This window comes from Gigantopelta aegis, chromosome 4 (assembly GCF_016097555.1).
Source record: "Gigantopelta aegis isolate Gae_Host chromosome 4, Gae_host_genome, whole genome shotgun sequence".
NCBI lineage: Eukaryota > Metazoa > Mollusca > Gastropoda > Neomphalida > Peltospiridae > Gigantopelta > Gigantopelta aegis.
In genome coordinates this window covers 113,341,375-113,364,363 of record NC_054702.1, presented here as the reverse complement: position 1 = coordinate 113,364,363, position 22,989 = coordinate 113,341,375, and the positions used below count along the sequence as shown (strand labels likewise).

Sequence of the window (22,989 nt, the reverse complement as noted above, 5' to 3'; positions counted from 1 at the left end):
TTGCTGTTAATTTAACCAAGACACATGAATAACTATGGCTCGAGAGAGAATCAACTGAACTTGGCATTTCACATTTACAATTTTGTTTAAATCACCATTCAATCTATTTGAACTGAATGGTTTTGCAATCTTTTCTGCCAATCATTAGTCATGGTAAACTGATTTTTTCTTCGAGGATTAAACCTAACATATTTGAACCACTGATGAAAAATCACGCCTTGGTGAACCAAAATATTTAATGTGTTTTATTTTTATTAAGTTCTCACCATAGCACTCCTCGATGAGAACAGCATAGGGATTCATGTTGTTGCTGTGTTTGGCATCCTGCTCACCCAGACGTAGAATGTTCTCCAAGCCATTGAGGGCAACATGGACGATTTTACTGTCCATCACCGTCAGCAAGTCACACAGTGGAGATATACAGCCCTGCTCCACCAGGAACCTAACAACCAAACCAGTCATTACAGAATAGCAGTAGCAGAATGTACCAAACTAGCACCAGACATATGAGAATGTATCATAACTAGTCACAGGCAAACCCAGTGATTAGTGAGCAGACACCCTAATTCTTACACAATCTGTTACCATTGTACTCGATCACTTCAAGTAACTTACATAATTTTGATCTGCACAATTTATTAGAAAAAATATTCCATACATTGGTAATGGCTGTAAACTGAAGTTAATATGTTCTCTTATTTTAAGTGTATACACTAGTTTTGAATGTAGGAGACTTTAAATTTAAATGCATGCATAAAGATATTAGTATAGTGCAAATTGAAAACACTGAATGAGAATAATAAGGAGAAAGACGGAATGGAAATGCAGACTAACCGGATTTGTTCTGGTGAACCACCCGATGTAGCATTTGTAATAGCCCACGCCGCTTCCTTCCGTGTCTTGAACTCGGCCTTGCCAAGAATACTGATTAGCACAGGGAATATATTAGCATCTATGACATTCTGAAATAACAAACACAACACATTGAACATACTGACAATATAATTAGACTGAGCATCCTGAATAGCCTGACATTATAGTTAAACCAGTGTTTATAAATAATAAATATAACACCCTGAAAGGACTGACAATATTATAGTTAAGACTAGTGTTTATAAATAATAAATATAACAACCTGAATAGCCTGACAATATTATAGTTAGACTAGTGTTATAAATAATAAATATAACATCCTGAATAGCCTGACAATATTATAGTTAAGACTAGTGTTTATAAATAATAAATATAAAATCCTGAAAGGACTGACAATATTATAGTTAGACTAGTGTTTATAAATAATAAATATAACACCCTGAAAAGAAAAACAATATATATATATATATTTATTATATACATAGCAATGAAATATATAGATCTACGGAAACCATAAAAGTCATATCCGGTGAAAAGTAATATGTTCACTGTATTTTAGCTACAGTGAAAATATAGAAGTCGTATTTACTTTTTTGTAAAAGATTAAATTATCTCCCTTTGTCTTCGTATTTAAATTTGATGATTACCAATGCAATGTAATTTAAACAACTGTACCTATAAAAACCGGATACGAAGTGCAATTATGATAAAATATATAAAACAAATTGAATACGAAGCTAAATAATGATGACACAATGTAGTGTCATCGAGTTTAAGTGTAAGAATTTAACAGTGTTCAACTCGTTTTGTTTTTGTTGGGAGTTTTTAGAGGATCACTTTGTCAGGTATGTTTGCACCGCAGTATTGTTAAATAAATGTTAATAAAGATAAATTTTAATCAAATTTCTTTTGAAAAGTCTATGGTAAAGTAAATTTTCTGGCAAAGTTCCATAGGAAGAAATATACTCTTCAAAAGAAGAAACGCAAAACCACATTGTCGTAACATTTGGAGAATTGATTTAATTATTGAATGGTGAGTCCGATAATTACCAAATGTTGCAGGATTGTTCACAATTCACTCTAGTCCATTGTGAGTAAGTGATAGGACACACCACCAAGGTCAAGGTCATCTGGAGTCAATACCAGGTGTGGCCTCCGCGTGTGTTGACAACTGCCTGGCACCGCCTGCCCATTGAAGCAACCAGAGTACGGATGACGTCCCGGGGGATGGTGGCCCACTCGGCCTGCAAGGCTGCTGCCAGCTCGGGCAGGGTCTGGGGCTGTGGTTGTCGCTGTCAGAGGCGTCGGTCCAACTCGTCCCATAGATGCTCAATTGGGTTCAAATCCGGTGATATCGATGGCCAAGGAAGGACATTAATGTTGTTGTTCTGTAGGAAAGCCGTTGTGAGACGTGCTGTGTGAGGCCTGGCGTTGTCATGTTGGAACACTGCGTTGGCGTTGGCCATAACTGGAACGATGTGTGGCCGGAGGATCTGGTCAATGTAGCCCTGTGCATTCAGGTTGCCCTGCACGTGGACCAGGTCAGTTCTGCCAGTGTGTGAGATGGCTGCCCACACCATGACACTACCCCCGCCGAATCTGTCCACTTCCTGCACGCAGTTTGCCGCATAACGTTCACCACGACGCCTATACACGCGACATCTTCCATCATGACGTCGGAGCAGAAATCGGGACTCGTCACTGAACCACACCTGTCTCCATCGCAGTTGAGGCCATTGTCGATGAATCTGGCACCACTGCAGTCGGAGTCGACGGTGTTGTGGTGTTAAGATGACACCTCGAACTGGACGTCTGGCACGAATTCCTACCTCACGTAGGCGGTTCCGTACGGTCTGGTCGGATATCCTGCGCAAACCTGGTATTGCTGCGGCTGTGGAGGTGGCAGTAGTCAATCGTTCCCGAAGGTGGTGTACCCGGATGTAGCGGTCCTGCCCGGGGGTAGTGACCCGTGGTCGACCGGATCTAGGGAGGTCACGTGTTGATCCATGTTGCTGGTAACGGTCCCCCAGTCTGGAGATGGTGCTTGGGGACACATGGAATGCCCTGGCAACGGCCGTTCTGGATTCGCCTGCGTCTAGTCGGCCGATGGCATTGTTTCTCTGCGGTTCACCGAGACGTGGCATGTCCTGGATTGTCAACTGTCGGCCAGATACAGAGGCCAGGCAAGCGAACACCCTGCACTTTTATACTGTCGGTGTTCATGTTGCACGTGCAGACAACGCACGTGCAGTGGTGACATGGTTTGCACGTGGCTGCGTTTTTGCGAATATTCACATTTTGGAACTTTATTGTACAGTAGCTGCGTTTTATCGAATGTAACCGTGGGAATGTGTTTGGGACATGCAATGACCTTATATTCACAAAGCATGAACCGGTAGGAAACATAAAATCGGTGTTATAACCCATTTGTACCCTTTTGCGTTTCTTTTTTTGAAGAGTATATATCATGACGTTACGTGTTTTCGATAGGATAAGTGAAAGATATTACCAAAGAGCGAAAGATATTGTCAAAAATTAGGAAATATGTATATAATAAATAGACCATTTCATGGTGTTTTTCCGAATACGATTTTTATGTCAACTCGTGATGTGTGAAAACCATATTTTCACTCATTGCTTCGCAATTCGTGAAAATATGGTTTTCACACATCACGAGTTGACATAAAAATCGTATTCGAAAAAACCCATGAATAGCCTCTATATATATTTTTTTTTAACCAATGCAAATTTTTATGATTTGCCTACACATGTCTGTCACTAATATACAGACATTACAGACACGGATTAACCTGTATCTGTGTTCTGTTACCCTCTGTGATGTTTGCCTGCACTGGTCTGTCGCTAATTATACAATATGGACATTACAGACACAGACTAACCTGTATCTGTGTTCTGTTACCCTGTGATGTTTGATCATGTTTGCCTACACTGGTCTGTCACTGATTATACAATATGGACATTACAGACACAGACTAACCTGTATCTGTGTTCTGTTACCCTCTGTGATGTTTGCCTGCACTGGTCTGTCACTAATTATACAATATGGACATTACAGACACAGACTAACCTGTATCTGTGTTCTGTTACCCTGTGATGTTTGATAATGTTTGCCTACACTGGTCTGTCACTGATTATACAATATGGACATTACAGACATGGACTAACCTGTATCTGTGTTCTGTTACCCTGTGATGTTTGATAATGTTTGCCTACACTGGTCTGTCACTAATTATACAATACCGACATTACAGACACAGACTAACCTGTATCTGTGTTCTTTTACCCTATGATGTAATTTTTATGATTTGCTTACACATGTCTGTCACTAATATACAGACATTACAGACACGGACTAACCTGTATCTATGTTCTGTTACCCTGTGATGTTTGCCTACACTGGTCTGTCACTAATTATACAATACGGACATTACAGACATGGACTAACCTGTATCTGTTACCCTGTGATGTTTGCCTACACTGGTCTGTCACTGATTATACAATACGGACATTATAGACATGGACTAACCTGTATCTGTGTTCTGTTACCCTCCATGATGTTTGCCTACACTGATCTGTCACTAATTATACAATATGGACATTACTGACATGGACTAACCTGTATCGGTGTTCTGTTACCCTGTGATGTTTGATAATGTTTGCCTACACTGGTCTGTCACTAATTATACAATACTGACATTACAGACATGGACTAACCTGTATCTGTGTTCTGTTACCCTGTGATATTTGCCAACACTGGTCTGTCACTGATTATACAATACGGACATTACAAATACGGACTAACCTGTATCTGTGTTCTTTTACCCTGTGATATTTGCCTACACTGGTCTGTCACTAATTATACAATACGGACATTACAGATACAGACTAACCTGTATCTGTGTTCTGTTACCCTGTGATGTTTGCCTACACTGGTCTGTCACTGATTATACAATACGGACATTACAGACATGGACTAACCTGTATCTGTGTTCTGTTACCCTCTATGATGTTTGCCTACACTGGTCTGTCACTAATTATACAATACGGACATTACAGACACGGACTAACCTGTATCTGTGTTCTGTTACCCTGTGATGTTTGATAATGTTTGCCTACACTGGTCTGTCACTGATTATACAATACGGACATTACAGACATGGACTAACCTGTATCTGTGTTCTGTTTGATAATGTTTGCCTACACTGGTCTGTCACTAATTATACAATACGGACATTACAGACATGGACTAACCTGTATCTGTAACCCTGTGATGTTTGATAATGTTTGCCTACACTGGTCTGTCACTGATTATACAATACGGACATTATAGACATGGACTAACCTGTATCTGTGTTCTGTTACCCTCTATGATGTTTGCCTACACTGATCTGTCACTAATTATACAATATGGACATTACAGACATGGACTAACCTGTATCGGTGTTCTGTTACCCTGTGATGTTTGATAATGTTTGCCTACACTGGTCTGTCACTAATTATACAATACCGACATTACAGACATGGACTAACCTGTATCTGTGTTCTGTTACCCTGTGATGTTTGCCTACACTAGACTGTCACTGATTATACAATACAGACATTACAGACACGTACTAACCTGTATCTGTGTTCGGTTGCCCGCTGTGATGTTTGATATTGTCCAGCACGCCTCTTTCCGTATGGACTCTTTTGAGCTACTTAGTAGGTGTAACAAACATGGCAGCGCTGAACAGTTGAGAATAACCTGATAACAGAAAAACTGAAACATACACAACCTGACCTCATCAAACCCCACCACTCCATTACAATCGTTAGGTATAAATACCAGTGGTACCATTTTTAGTCATATAACTCTATTCATTAGATGAAGAGGAAAAAATATGCATCATGGAATTATCAAGTGACAACTGACCATGTCAAAAACCAAATTGATAGATCTGTTAAAAAAAATATTAGCTATCAAACATTTGTAAATGTTTAACTTTATACTGATTAATAAATTAACTTTAGATGTTTTGTTTACATCCAAGTCAATATCAAGTCAAAGTTTACAAACATACTTTTACATTCACAAATAAAGACTTTTAGTTGGACCACTAAATTATACTAAAATGTTTAGTGTGTCTGAGATAAATGGCAAGGAAATAGCTCAGGTACACACACCTAATAAACATAAAACAGAACACTTTGAATACTGAACAATATAGTAGACTAGTTATTTTACGACCATACAATTTATAATCACTCGTTTTATCTACTGCTAGAAACAAAAACAAAACAAAAAACGTCAAAGAAAAAAATAAGTATGAAGTGTTAAGAATTTGTACCTGTGTTTGACAATCATCACCTGTGACGATATTTCCCACCACTCTGAGAGCCGCAGCCACCACACTCTGATGATTATGCCTGGACAAAAAGGAAAAACAAACATGTCAGCAGGTTCTGTACATCGAGCATATTACAGCATGTTAAAACAGGTTCTAGCTTACAGAACTCAAAATACTCAAACAACTGCAATATTTAGTCATTTAGTTGTCTCCAGAAACCATTAAACTCAATTTAATCAAATCAAATAAAAAAAGTGTTAATTATTGTTAAATTATGACAGTTGCTTTCAGTTTATTTGAAGACTTCTTTTGCGAGGATTCATTTGTGGGGGGAGTGGGTTGATCATTCATTGCACATGTCTACACACTGTAGGACCCAACACACAAAGATACTAAACAAGTCTACAACATGAGGAGGTCAACGAGCCTCCTACCCCAGTTAGTTCTGTTTAACCTTCTGACTACTGCAGGCGAGACATCTCGCCCGACGTCACGTCAGTCGATATACTGTACACTGTATACAGTGCATTCCCCAATTCATATTTCCCGCCGTTTTGCACACGACACTCACCGGAAACGGAAATATAATTAAAAGAAAAAAGATTTTTTTTCAAAATGGTGGTTTTTGTTTTGATTTTTTCAATTGAAAATACCTTGATATTTTGAGTTCAAAAAGTGGTTTTCGGCAAGTATTTTCGCTTGACAACAATGGCGGCACGTCGCGGTAAGTTTCAGGGATCGATAGCTGATTGTAACAGCTAATTTGATAATTAATTTGATAGTTTTACCAACAACGAAAATTACCAAATATTGCAATATGAATCGTAGTTCGGGTTTAAAAAAAAATTCTGGTCAGAAAACCACTGTTATCGGGAATAATGGACATAAATACTGGACAGCTGGCCACAAATGCCCATAAGTAAATGCAACTTTTTTGATTTTTTGCCTAATTTTAATCACCATTAGCCGATCTAAAATATTAAAAATTACAATAAAAAGACACGAAAATAATACTTACCGATTCATATATGAACTTTATTTCATGTATTAATGAAACATTTAAGTGAATATATGTGAGTAAAAATTATAAACTTGTACCCACTCAACGTGGTTTTTGTTAAAAATTAATCCAGTAGTCTAAAGGTTAATGACACCACTAAAGCACACTGATTTATTAATATAAAATTAATATACTGTAAGAACTAAAACAATAAAGATACTAAATAAGTCTACATGAGGAGTTCCACAAGCCTCCTGCAGACCTCAGAGTTAGAGTTTTGTTTACTGACACCACTAGAACACAATGATTTAAGTCTACAACTAACATGAGGAGTTCCACAAGCCTCCTGCAGACCCCAGAGTTAGTTTTGTTTACTGACACCACTAGAGCACAATGATTTAAGTCTACAACTAACATGAGGAGTTCCACAAGCCTCCTGCAGACCCCTGAGTTAGAGTTTTGTTTACTGACACCACTAGAGCACAATGATTTAAGTCTACAACTAACATGAGGAGTTCCACAAGCCTCCTGCAGACCCCAGAGTTAGAGTTTTGTTTACTGACACCACTAGAACACAATGATTTAAGTCTACAACTAACATGAGGAGTTCCACAAGCTTCCTGCAGACCCCAGTTAGAGTTTTGTTTACTGACACCACTAGAGCACAATGATTTAAGTCTACAACTAACATGAGGAGTTCCACAAGCTTCCTGCAGACTCCAGAGTTATAGTTTTGTTTAACAATACCACTAGAGCACAATGATTTAAGTCTAGAACTAACATGAGGAGTTCCACAAGCTTCCTGCAGACTCCAGAGTTAGTTTTGTTTAACGACACCACTAGAGCACAATGATTTAAGTCTTGAACTAACATGGGGAGTTCCACAAGCTTCCTGCAGACTCCGGAGTTATAGTTTTGTTTAACGACACCACTAGAGCACATTGATTTAAGTCAAGAACTAACATGAGGAGTTCGACGAGCCTCCTGCAGACCCCAGAGTCGATGACAGCCTGGATCTTCTCGTTGGGTCCGTCCGACAGGTAGGACAGAGCCCAGCAGGAGTCGGCCAGTACGTCCTTGTCGGTGTGGAACAGCAGGCGGGCGAGGACCGGCAGTGCGGGACACACCTACAAACACCAGAACTACACAGTAACCTGGTGTCCACTAAATTACACATTAATTAATCCTGTTAAAATACTTACAAACACCAGCAGGACACAGTAACTTGGTGGCAACTAAATTACACATTAATTAATCCTATGTTAAAATACACTTACAAACACCAGAAGGACACAGTAACTTGGTGGCAACTAAATTACACATTAATTAATCCTATGTTAAAATACACCTAGAAAACAACACACGGATTGAGAGTATGGCAGCTTTACATTTTCGTTTTTCAATGGAAAATATCTGGGTATTATAAGCGCAAAAAGTGTTTTTGGCAAGTATTTTCACTAGGCAACAATGGCACAACGTCAGTCATTTTTAGAAATCAATAGCTGATTGTGGTAGTTAATTTGATAATAAATTTGACTGTTTTACCAACAAAAATCACCAAATATTGGGATTGGAATCGTAGTTCGTTTAAAAACAAATTCTGGTCAGAAGACCACTGTTATTGGGAATAATAGACATAAATACTGGACAGCTGGCCAGAAATACCCGTAAGTAAATTTGACTTTTTCTATTTTTGCCTAGTTTTAATCAACATTAACTATCTAAAATATCATAAAAATTTGAAAAACCCACAAAAATAATACCAATTCAAATATGAACTTTATTTTATGTAAATATAACACATGTAAGTCAAAATATGTGAGTAAAAATTATAAACTTGTATCCACTCAACATGGTTTTTGTATAAAAATTAACCCAATAGTCTGAAGGTTAAATTGATGTGTGCCTCACTACACCTTAGGCCTAAATATATGAAAAGAGAAATCCAAATACTATACATCTCTTTTCTACACACACAAACAAGAAGCAAAAAAGTACACACCCGTTCCCACCCCTACCCCCCCAAAAAGAGGAGACAATCCATCTAAAACAGCTTAGATTTTTAAATTTTTTTATAGATTATTTCAATATAAACATATTTCACAAAAACTCATCTTCAAGTTAGAAGAAAAACCTCAGTTCATACCTTTGCAAAATCTGGTGGAGGATTTTTACCTCGACACAAATTAGATAAACACCACACAGCGTTTCTTGTCATAGATAAACTGGTGCTTTTACTAAGTAATCTGAAAGAACATTAAGAAAAAAGTAAATTATTAATAAAAATATAATCCTATAGAAAATGAAACATGATGCATTTGTTCTGTAAAACATATTTTAAATAAATTAATTGAAGAATAAAAATGATTTTAAGACGACAGTTACCAAAGCAAGTTAGATATGAATACTTACTGTAACAATGGTACAAGAATTTCTTCCCCCAGGACATAATCTCTGCACTCCGGACTGTCTCCTGCTATATTTCCTAGTGCCCACACAGCCTGTAAATAAACACATATATATAATAGTAAGTAGTACAGGTATTTCCTAGTGCCCTCACAGCCTGTAAATAAACATATATATATAATAGTAAGTAGTACAGGTGTTTCCTAGTGTCCACACAGCCTGTAAATAAACATATATATACAATAGTAAGTAGTACAGGTGTTTCCTAGTGCCCACAGCTTGTAAATAAACATATATATATATAATAGAAAGTAGTACAGGTATTTCCTAGTGCCCACACAAATGACAGATATATTTTTTGTTATTGAGAGAAATCAGACAATTCTAACAGAATGAGAACGCAGAGTTACCTGTTCTTGGACGTCTTCTATTTCTGAACTAAGCAGTCTGATAAAGATGGGTACAGCGCTGGCTTCAATTACTACTCGTGTTTGGAGTGAAGTTCCTGATGCAATGTTTGTTAGTGCCCATGCTGCTTCAAACTGAACAGGACAAAAACCGATCATTACTTAAACAACATGACAAAGAAATGAATGAACATTTAGAGCTGCAATCTTCAAGTACATTTTTCTTATTTAAGCATTAATCAACAATAATTTTCTTCATATGACTCCTCTTTCATCCCTTCATATTGTCCAATGTAGATCACAGAAAAATGCACTTGAGAAATATGAAGATTCACAGTATCTCACTTGCAAGATATTTAGATGTACAACAAACTAAAAAAAACCCACGACTTATATCTTGCATCAAAGCAAATTACAATAAACACTGACAGTAAAACTACACGAGACTGTGTTTGTGTTATGTATTAGTAAATGATTGAGAGCAAATTATTTAATCAGCAACAGTTACGTCAAATATGTTGAGACTTGGTCTAGAGTAATACACCTCAAATAGCAACAACAAACTGACACAGGACTGATGTCAACACAAACCTGTAAAGTCCAACTTCCATCTTTCTGTAAAAATTCAACAAATCTGGGAATAATTCCTGTCTGTATCACTTCATCTATCGGTGGGTTTGGTTCTGAAATAAGATCAAAGGATGACTAAGATTATTTTTGGCACAATATGTCTCAGATTTAGACAATGAATGCAGGGCTCGTGCCGTCTGTAGCCAAATTAGCCATTGGCTATTTTTTTTACAAAAAATGGATAATAAAATTTGCAAGTGGCTAAAATTTTGGCTAAACCATTTTCTGTCTTCTGATGTCAACAAACTGTTACATAATCTATCCGACAGCTCAAACATAATAATAATACCAAATATTCAATTAGCGTAGGCCTAATAGCGATCTCACGACCAGTAACAAGAAACGATGTCATCCAGAATACAGCATGGGCCTAATGAAGTTTGCTTATTTTAATAATCATGGTTATTAATTTTAACGGCATGCATTCAACATGTATAAAATCAAAGTCTGTAACGTGTTATTTTAACTTTGTAAAGTCTTTGAAACAAAGTAATAAAAACAGACCGACAATGCGTGTCAATTTGAAGGCTATCCAACGGACTGAGTTCAGCCAGACCGAGCGAAAAGAAAACATTCGCTAGACTGGTTTGTGCACTTCACATTAAACCAACTGAACATGACGAACACCAATCAAATAGTTCGCGAACGTTAGGAAGAACGTTCGTTGGCTGAACTGAGGAAAGCTCTCGGCACAAATACGTCAGGCTTCAGAGTCAGCTGACACCCATGTGTCAAGAGACATTGTTGCGGACATTAAACAATACGATTACAAAGGAGTAAATCTTGGGTGTAAATTTGTAGAAAATCAATAGTTGTTTGCAGCAATGAATACCTAACTGCAGTTTCGGTTATTTCTTTGTCTTTGTTAATTTCGTACCAACGGTAGAGAGCACGCATGCAGATCGCGGGAAATGAACATGCGATATTTATACAAATTGTAGTTAAATGTACACTGAATAAAATTAGTTTACAATAATCATATTTGTTAGATATAGATTTGTAAGACTGTGAGGTGAAATTTAATAAGTTAGCTGGATTTTAAAAAGACCGTAAATTGTTTTTGGTTGTTGGGGTGGGGTTTTTTTTTTGGGGGGGTGGGGGTGGTGGTGGGGTTTTATTATTTTTTTTAATAAATGGAATATATATGTCAGCATTCTAAGCCTAGGTATTTTACAAGCAGAAACCACAAGCATTTAACACTACGCTGAAATCAACAGCAACAACATGGTGCAAATTATGAAATTGTTAGGGGTGGGGAATTGATGGGTAAAAAAAAAAAGAAAAAGCAAAAAAAAAAGCAATTCAAACTAACATAAAGATAGCTATTTCAAGAAATAATGAGCTCTACATTAAAAAAACAAAAAACCTCTCAAGTTTTTTATTTGGGGAAAAAAAGGAAGAAAGAAAAAACAACACCCTCCATAAACATTCACCCACCCACATATTTCTGTATGATTGTTAATTTAATGTCATAGGCCTTAGAAGTGGGGGCTGGTGTACGGGGTGACCCCCCCCCCCCCCCCCCCCCAACACACAGCTGAAAAATCAAAGTAATATATTAACTGTCCCTACCCCCATTGCTGTCTTTGATTTTGATCAGGTAATACGGTTTTGTTATTCAGATTTATTTCACTTTGTACACAATTAGCTAAAAAAGATGCATTTTCATATTCATATATAAATACTCTCTACAGTACTAGGTAAAACAATTTTGGCTCAAGCATTTTCAATATGGCTAATAAAAATTCCCTGTGAATGTATACAAAACAGGAATTTTAATGGTTGAATTTTAATTTTGTTGGTAAACAAATGCTTTATCTAATCCTCAAACAATATAATACTTTAAGTATGAAAAATATATTTTTTATCAAAGTGTCTTACAGGGTTTTTTTCTAAGTTCTAGAGGTGAGATTAAAATATAATACACTAAGTAATTGTTAAGATGATATGTAAGTGGCCGTTTTGTCATTAACTTGCTTGCATTGATTTCAAGAATTAGTGAAATCTACCTCTAGATAAAAGTTTTCTAAACTTCTGAGTGGCAGCTTCCTGTTCCTCAGCATTATCACTGTACAACGCTTGAATCATCTCTGGGGATATTCCTCCCTGTAACACAAAACATGTCATAGATCTGTAACACTGCTTGAATCATCACTGGGGATATTCCTCCCTGTAACACAAAACATGTCATAGATCTGTAACACTGCTTGAATCATCTCTGGGGATATTCCTCCCTGTAACACAAAACATAGATCTGTAACACTGCTTGAATCATCTCTGGGGATATTCCTCCCTGTAACACAAAACATGTCATAGATCTGTAACACTGCTTGAATCATCCCTGGGGATATTCCTCCCTGTAACACAAAACATAGATCTGTAACACTGCTTGAATCATCTCTGGGGATATTCCTCCCTGTAACACAAAACATGTCATACATCTGTAACACTGCTTGAATCATCCCTGGGGATATTCCTCCCTGTAACACAAAACATGTCATACATCTGTAACACTGCTTGAATCATCTCTGGGGATATTCCTCCCTGTAACACAAAACATGTCGTACATCTGTAACACTGCTTGAATCATCTCTGGGGATATTCCTCCCTGTAACACAAAACATGTCATACATCTGTAACACTGCTTGAATCATCCCTGGGGATATTCCTCCCTGTAACACAAAACATGTCATAGATCTGTAACACTGCTTGAATCATCCCTGGGGATATTCCTCCCTGTAACACAAAACATGTCATACATCTGTAACACTGCTTGAATCATCCCTGGGGATATTCCTCCCTGTAACACAAAACATGTCATAGATCTGTAACACTGCTTGAATCATCCCTGGGGATATTCCTCCCTGTAACACAAAACATGTCATAGATCTGTAACACTGCTTGAATCATCCCTGGGGATATTCCTCCCTGTAACACAAAACATAGATCTGTAACACTGCTTGAATCATGTCTGGGGATATTCCTCCCTGTAACACAAAACATGTCATAGATCTGTAACACTGCTTGAATCATCCCTGGGGATATTCCTCCCTGTAACACAAAACATGTCATAGATCTGTAACACTGCTTGAATCATCCCTGGGGATATTCCTCCCTGTAACACAAAACATAGATCTGTAACACTGCTTGAATCATCTCTGGGGATATTCCTCCCTGTAACACAACACATGTCATAGATCTGTAACACTGCTTGAATCATCTCTGGGGATATTCCTCCCTGTAACACAAAACATAGATCTGTAACACTGCTTGAATCATCCCTGGGGATATTCCTCCCTGTAACACAAAACATGTCATAGATCTGTAACACTGCTTGAATCATCCCTGGGGATATTCCTCCCTGTAACACAAAACATGTCATACATCTGTAACACTGCTTGAATCATCACTGGGGATATTCCTCCCTGTAACACAAAACATGTCATAGATCTGTAACACTGCTTGAATCATCACTGGGGATATTCCTCCCTGTAACACAAAGCATGTCATAGATCTGTAAGACTGCTTAAAAACTATACAATTTAAACTTCATTTACAAAGATTTACAAAGGATGCAAACTGAATGAAACACTGACTATGAACTTGATACCCACAAAGATAGGGAACACCAATACCCTGAATACTATGTATGACCATTTCGTAAGTGAAAACATGTTCATAAACAAATAAATAAATAAATAAATATACACTGAATAGCTATGACTCATGTGAGTAAATGAAAGCTAACTTACTGGTACAGTTGATGACACAGTGGCATCCTGGAGATCACTGACTGTCATGTCGTCAGTCCCCGTCGGAATAGACACATTCCGTCTCTTGAACAGCTGAAACACACATTTTACTTCATTTTAATTAGTTACACAGGCAGTCATATTTCACAATAAAAATATATTAACATTTTAAATAGTACTAAAAATCTATTTCCATTTTAAAAATATACAAAAAAATGTACATAAACTGGTTGTTGTCATCCTATAGATAGTTTTTACATGCATCTTCAGACACCACAGAACGAAGGTGTTATATTATTAGTTGTCATAAAAGTCTCATATCATGTGGTCGTCAGATTTCAACATTTATATTTTTTCAAAATGTGTTATTAATGAACTCTTTAAAAAACCCACATAACACAGAAATAGCATTTTTGCAAAACTTCTTTTAAAGTCGCACGCCCTAGTTTCAGTCCACGAAAATTAATTATAATTTTGGTTAATCTACAAAACTGTAACACACTTAGATCACGTTTTTTTATAAAATAGATTGAAAAAGCAGGTTTTATATCAATAAATACCATGGGAATCCCCGTGACCCAATGACATGAAATAATTTTGAAAGTTAGTATTCTGATGTCACCGGTAGATGTCGCTTGAAGCACAGAAATGCCTATGTCACAACAAATTTCCTCGAGTGCACACAGATTTGGGGTGCGTTCCTTTCACCTCTCACGGGCATGTTCCAACTGTTCTGTCCTCTCCAGATATCGTAAGACTTATTGGTTTTAAGGGTTTGTAACATTTTGTATTGAGATACTTACTTGTCTGAACTTTACTGTTAATGAAAATGTTCATGAACTGTGAAGAAAAACCTCACAATTAACGACAACAAATCGGATGTTGATTGCGCGAACCGTGCACGAGAAAACAAACCGAACCACAATGATAACAGTCACGTGGTATACCAACGTCTGTGATGTTGAAACAGGAAGATCCCCTCTAAAAATAGATTAGACCTTGTCTGCTCAACGTTTTTAAGAAATACGAAAAATGCATTTTGTGGTACAGTCAAATCCGCTTATTTGGATGTGCCTCGTGCAACAAAAATATATTCAAATAAGCGGCATATTCAATAAACCGAAGGTACAGTTTCGACATACGATATACCCAATTAAGACCTCGTTGATTTATGCAAACCCTAATTACGATTCTCCCAATTTGGGCCTCATGACATGTGGAATTTTCGTCAAAAACCGGTAAGTATTTTGTGTTAATAAAATACCGATTCCAAGTTCCATATTGTGACTCTGTTGCCATTATCAAGTTTGTCTATAAACTTGATAAATACAAGAGACAACAGTTAATGCCGTTTGTACGCCTAGAAGCAGAAGTGACTAAACATCTAATGACCCAGATAAAACCACCGGAAGCTCAATTAGACTGGCCACAGTCAAATAATTAAAAGGCCGTTATTAACTTCTTGATAATTAAATGGCCATTATTAACTTCTTTGTACATTTGTAAATCAAGTGCAACAAGACCCCACCCCAACCACCCAATATAATCTTGAATAAGTAGTCATTTCCATGTTCTGTATTTTACCAGGACGTCTATCTGACTATTATCTGTGTGCATTTGTAACTGATTTGACAGGTAAACTAGACTGGCCAAAGTCAAATAAGTGAAAGGCCGTTATTCAATGTAACAGAAGGAAAAACACAAACACAAACGCTAATATTGGGCCCGATATTGGAATGTCTTTTTGTCTGGCGACGGAAAACCATTCTGATAAGGCCTTCTCCACATTGGCTGCTTTTCCTGTTCTCTGTCTTTTTCGTTCTGGGTTAGCATTGGCTAGATACTGGGCACATATCTCGTCGTATTTCTGAGCCAAAGATAAATCGTTTCCTTTCCGTTTATTTGCCATGTTGACATTGTGAAAAAAAAAGAGTTCTTGTCAATATTTATAGCCAAAAGATGATTAATCCAACTTGCTAAGAAAATCTCCTACAACTTACCTTTTGTCGGCATTTAACAATTTAAACAATAATCACCATAATCGGTCACCCCAAATGGGGCCTCACATTGTGAGCTGCAGAGGAAAAATCACGTGATCAAAAGATCCCGCTAAAAATAACACTAGTAGCAAACGGCTTTTGTTTGTTACTGTCACCGACAATTCATAGAGAAAAATATCTGACAAGTGTTTATTTATGGATTAAACATACACTGCTTCAAAAGTGGCCGACATGAGATTAAGGGATGCCTGCTTACGAAACGCACATGGCCGCCAACAAGGTGGGAATGACCGACTTTGATCCTTGATTGTCCTGCATTGTCTCGGCCATTGGGTCACATTTGAGATGAATCTCAGAGTTCATGGATTAATTACGATGTAATTAGGAAATGTATTGATTAATAACGAGTCATCCGAAATAATTTAAGAAACAAGAAAACAAGTTTGTTGTAAGTCTTTTTCCTTTTTTTAAACAATGAAATTAAATAAAATTAAAAGTATTCATTTTTGCATGTACGATAGTATGGTATTACGTACGATCATAAATTAAAAAAAACCACATCAAGTAACACAAACTTTCCTATGTTTTACGTGCAATTGCCATTCGGCAAGGATAATTTTATATTCAAATATCCGAAAACACGTTAAAAAACACATCCAATTAACCGTTGGATTTTGTATTGTCATAATGGCAAATGGTTCCGTGCAGGACAAACATATTCAAATATCCGAAATATTCAATAATCCGACATCCAATTAAGTGGATTTGACTGTATTACAAACACCAGGATTACCAGGTTACAAAAAAACACTTCAGGTGAATGGAAATGTATATTCTAAATAATGTATATTCTAAATAATATAATGTAAGTAAAGTGCAATTTCATTTGTGAGAAAATGGGTTTAGTAGCGAAAAACAATGGCGTAATGGTTAACAACTAGGGCGTGTCCCTTTAATCTTGACAACAATGGTGGCACGTCGCAGTAATTTTCAGGGATCGATAGCCGATTGTGACAGCTATTTTGATAATAAATTTAATCGTTTTACCAATAACGAAAATCACCATAAATTGGGATATGAATTGTAGTTCGTTTTTTTTTTTTTTAATTCTGGTCAGAAAGCCACTGTTATTGGGAATAACTGTAAGTAAACATGACTTTTTTTCCCCCCTAATTTTAATCAACAATAACTGATGTAAAATGTCATAAACATTAGAAAAATACACAAAAATAATACTTACTGATTCAAATATGAACTTCATTTTATGTATTTATAAAACATTTAAGTGAATATATGTCAGTAAATTTTTAAACTTGTACTCACTCAACGTGGTTTTTATAAAAAATTAATCTAGTCGTCTAAAGGTTAAGAATCTTTAAACTGACCACTAATCCACATTCTTGTACAGACATAGACCTGTGACTAACCTGTTCATCTCTCTTCTGCTTTCTAAGTTGAATTCCCTCTTCTTCACGTCGCCTCCGCAGTTCCTGGGAGTCCAATGCTTTGTTCTTGTAGGATTTTAAGCGGTGATTGGTTGGAGCTGGCGCATCAGACATCTATTTAAAATAATAATAATAGTTGGTTAAAATGAAATGTTTATTAGCATACTGTTAAAAAAATTTCAGCACATACAATAAATCCTGGTACATCTATCAATGTGAAGTGATTATTTTTGGTGTGTTGTTCTTGTCAGCGACTAATGAGTCAATGAAAATAAGGAATTCTGTAAGGACAAGCAATTATTCCCAGCACAAAAATATATGGGCATGTGTAAAATAATTTATTTTTACAGAGAAATTGCAAGGCTTAAAGGAGTAGAAGATTCCGGTAATTTTATTGTATAAATATTATTTGATCTGTTATTCTCTGATATAACGGAATTCCCAGAGAGAACCGCTGTATTTGTCAACCTGTTGGTGTGTGATGTACACTACAAGGAATACATGATACAACAGTGATCAGAATTCTGTAAAAGCTACAAGTATTCACTGTTAGATCCTGATGCACGCTGGTTTATCAGAAATTGCAGAATATGGACAGAGTTGAAACCCACTCAACAGTAGGTGAAATATATGACAAGTAAAGAGCCAGCTTACAGGATTTTTGTTACATGTTTACATGTTACACGATGAAGAACAGAACGAGCAGTAATCATATATGTCTCGAACAACCAGATGTGTAGATGGTGTTAACATTGCCCTTCATACCGACTCTTCAGAGAATGCCCGAACAACCAAAATGAAATCCAATCGATACACTGGAGCCATGGCCTTTATTTGACTGGATAAATACTGGCATAACTGAGATCTATACACTTATTTCTGGTGACTTGCAACATACAAAACTCCGTGTGTTTTCATTTATGAATACACTTTTCAGTGATCTGAAGAAGTATTCGGAAGTGAAGACCACTTCCATTGTTTCAAACAGAACAAGTTCTCAGGTTACGCAGATACCTATTTTTAATCCTGTACCTATGGGAATGAGAGATGGTGTGACATCACACTGTGAGCATGTCATCAATGGAAGTACTGGAATAGTAAAGTGAGCAGTCTGGCGATACATAGGAAATGAGCAAGTTCAGACATTCAGGTGTGAATGCTGAGTTTCTCTCAAAAGAAACACTCTTGGAAAGAATTCTTGGAGACATGCTGGAAGACAACATTGCCTGTAGGCAATACACACAAGCTACACTGCATAAAGACCAAAGATAGCCAATATTTGCTAACTGCTGATTGCTGATACATCAGACTCACAAAGAATATAGCAAGTGCATATTTGTGACAACTCTTATTTGGATCATACCACAAGTGGGGGAAAATCTGGAGACACAGGATGATCATTAGAAAATCTGCATCAATATAGGATATTGGGTAGTTGTGCGATATGATGGGGTAGACTTCTGTGGTGAGGTTACAGTTCTAGACAAAACAATAAATGGAGATATAAAAGTAAATGTTGAGCACAGGCATGGAAAATACTGGAAGGGGCCTTACCCAGAAGATCCATCTTCCATTACAAGAGTGATGTCATTAACACTGACACACCAACTGTTGCTAGTAATTGTTGACAGTTTTATTTTTCAATGTAAAGACCAATTTTATTATCCATATTTTGTGATCTTCATTAAAAACTTCTGCTTTTATAATTTAATTATTTAAAAAAGGGGTAAACTTCTGCTTTTATTGTGTAATTATTTAAATAAAGGGTTGAAATTGCATTCCAATCTGTGTTTTTATTGTTTCTAGTTTACTTGCAAAATATTACCATTATTTTATCTACCTGTAAAGTGATATTTCACGTGTATGTCCGACACCAAAAAATAAATATGTTTAACACCACACAATCTTATCTATTTCTTCAGTGTTTCATAAAATTACAATATTACATCCATTTAACAGATAAACATCTACCCTGTAGTTATCTAACACAACATTTCCAATAAGCTCTCACAAATCAGAAATTTGGACATAACCATGCAAGGGTGTAAATTTGCTGTTCATGAAATATGTCCAACACCATGCACATTTGTGACTATACCTATGATGAATAAGGAAGATAGTTTATATATATACTCTTCAAAAAAAGAAACGCAAAAGGGTACAAATGGGTTATAACTCCGATTTTATGTTTCCTACCGGTTCATGCTTTGTGAATATAAGGTCATTGCATGTCCCAAACACATTCCCACGGTTACATTCGATAAAACGCAGCTACTGTACAATAAAGTTCCAAAATGTGAATATTCGCAAAAACGCAGCCACGTGCAAACCATGTCACCACTGCACGTGCGTTGTCTGCACGTGCAACATGAACACCGACAGTATAAAAGTGCAGGGTGTTCGCTTGCCTGGCCTCTGTATCTGGCCGACAGTTGACAATCCAGGACATGCCACGTCTCAGTGAACCGCAGATAAACAATGCCATCGGCCGACTAGACGCAGGCGAATCCAGAACGGCCGTTGCCAGGGCATTCCATGTGTCCCCAAGCACTATCTCCAGACTGTGGGACCGTTACCAGCAACATGGATCAACACGTGACCTCCCTAGATCCGGTCGACCACGGGTCACTACCCCCGGGCAGGACCGCTACATCCGGGTACGCCACCTTCGGGAATGATTGACTACTGCCACCTCCACAGCCGCAGCAATACCAGGTTTGCGCAGGATATCCGACCAGACCGTACGGAACCGCCTACGTGAGGTAGGAATTCGTGTCAGACGTCCAGTTCGAGGTGTCATCTTAACACCACAACACCGTCGACTCCGACTGCAGTGGTGCCAGATTCATCGACAATGGCCTCAACTGCGATGGAGACAGGTGTGGTTCAGTGACGAGTCCCGATTTCTGTTCCGACGTCATGATGGAAGATGTCGCGTGTATAGGCGTCGTGGTGAACGTTATGCGGCAAACTGCGTGCAGGAAGTGGACAGATTCGGCGGGGGTAGTGTCATGGTGTGGGCAGCCATCTCACACACTGGCAGAACTGACCTGGTCCATGTGCAGGGCAACCTGAATGCACAGGGCTACACTGACCAGATCCTCCGGCCACACATTGTTCCAGTTATGGCCAACGCAGTGTTCCAACATGACAACGCCAGGCCTCACACAGCACGTCTCACAACGGCTTTCCTACAGAACAACAACATTAATGTCCTTCCTTGGCCATCGATATCACCGGATTTGAACCCAATTGAGCATATATGGGACGAGTTGGACCGACGCCTCCGACAGCGACAAACACAGCCCCAGACCCTGCCCAAGCTGGCAGCAGCCTTGCAGGCCGAGTGGGCCACCATCCCCCGGGACGTCATCCATACTCTGGTTGCTTCAATGGGCAGGCGGTGCCAGGCAGTTGTCAACACACGCGGAGGCCACACCCGGTATTGACTCCAGATGACCTTGACCTTGGTGGTGTGTCCTATCACTTACTCACAATGGACTAGAGTGAATTGTGAACAATCCTGCAACATTTGGTAATTATCGGACTCACCATTCAATAATGAAATCAATTCTCCAAATGTTACGACAATGTGGTTTTGCGTTTCTTCTTTTGAAGAGTATATATATATATATATATATATATATAACAATGATGTTACAGTTGGTTCTTACAATATATGAAAAATCGTGGTACTTTTTATCCATTGATTTGATGTATGGCTAAAATGTACGTCAGACACCACGGAATTGCCCTGACTGATAATAACAAAGGAACATTTTGATTAACTTCATCATTGTGGCTTCAAGACTGGTGAAGAAACATGAAACCCTCTATTGTTTTATATAGCTGGTAGCAGATGCTTGGAGTCAAGTGTCATTTGAGTACATGTGCAATGTAAAAATAGGCCGTTATATTATTCATTTCATGATTGAAGATGTGCTGTAAAAGAAAATCATCTGGTTAATAACAGTGTTGGAAATAATGTTTTTTAAGAGACAAATTAAAAGGGGACAGATTTACACACGTTTGTAGGGTTAGATTATCACAAACCTATCCCAACTCAACATTCGAAATAAAGTGTTTTTCCTGCAAATGAAAAACTGCTCGCATATGCAAAATGTACTTCAATGGTTGTCCACTGGACAAGTAAAACTTTATAATGACAATTCATTTTCAGCAATCAGGAACATTATCCTTGTACTTGAATAACACTAGTCCAACATAATTTGGACAAGTAAAAATATTGATGGACAAGTAGATTTTCAGATGTACTTGTCCCGTGGACTAGCAGGAAACCTTTTGTTTTTAAAAATGTTTTAGTGATATTTCTAGCCATCTAAAAATTTATCAGCAACTATTCACTTGTGTAGGAAGTGGTGGGTGGGGTGGGGTTTGTCATGTGTAGCTACGATGGTTTTTATATAATTTATACATGTATTTATGTGTGTGTGTGTGTGTCCCCCACTTTTTGGCACCAATTGTTCCCATCTCTGTAACTGTATAAAACATGTATGTGACATGGTTACGTGTAAAGTTGACAGTACTATTATTTATCTTTTAACATTACCTTTTAACATTACCATAAATTCATGTCAATTACAGTGTAAGTGTGATCAAAGAGAAAGATTCAAAGAACATTACAGAAGTAAAATTGTGACTGCCCTAATTATTCTTATAATTAACATTTTGATGTTGTAAATTATAATTTTTGGATAAATCAATGATCAAACAATAAATTTTTAATTCTGACTTCTGTTCATTTCAAAAAGATAATGATAACTGCGATCGCTACATGCCACTGCGATCTTCATAAAACATATTGATAATCCAGCATGTCGACAATGACCTCATCAATCAGTGGTTATTTCGCTGTAATAATCAAATTTCCCAGTCAAGGAATCAAAAGAATTAAACTACTCATAATTAAAACCATTAACATTTACCTCTACAGGCATTTACTGATCAGTGTGTAATATACTTTGAAATTTCGTTGCTTTAGTCAAATATCTCGAAAAATATAAAGCGTGACAAGTTCTTTCTTCGTTTTCGCACACTGAGCATGTTCATTTCCTGAAAGCGTTACAAAAAGAATATTATTTTTTGTTTCATAAATAAGTATTTAAAT

At 37.4% G+C, this 22,989-nt stretch overlaps 1 protein-coding gene across 1 annotated transcript in view; it reads right to left on the bottom strand.

Moving 5' to 3' along the window:
• LOC121371831 (importin subunit alpha-6-like) overlaps positions 1-22,922 on the bottom strand; it is a 29,173-nt gene extending 6,251 nt beyond the window's left edge. The window contains exons 1-13 of the mRNA XM_041498010.1: positions 22,808-22,922; positions 17,844-17,975; positions 14,417-14,509; positions 12,674-12,770; positions 10,626-10,717; positions 10,038-10,169; positions 9,634-9,722; positions 9,368-9,467; positions 8,185-8,348; positions 6,222-6,300; positions 5,513-5,638; positions 835-962; positions 267-442 (exon numbers count right to left, since the gene is read on the bottom strand). Coding sequence (XP_041353944.1) covers positions 267-442; positions 835-962; positions 5,513-5,638; positions 6,222-6,300; positions 8,185-8,348; positions 9,368-9,467; positions 9,634-9,722; positions 10,038-10,169; positions 10,626-10,717; positions 12,674-12,770; positions 14,417-14,509; positions 17,844-17,975; positions 22,808-22,819 — 1,420 coding nt within the window. The 5' untranslated portion in view covers positions 22,820-22,922. The remainder of the gene's footprint in view (positions 1-266; positions 443-834; positions 963-5,512; positions 5,639-6,221; positions 6,301-8,184; positions 8,349-9,367; positions 9,468-9,633; positions 9,723-10,037; positions 10,170-10,625; positions 10,718-12,673; positions 12,771-14,416; positions 14,510-17,843; positions 17,976-22,807) is intronic.
• Positions 22,923-22,989: the final 67 nt, after the last annotated feature.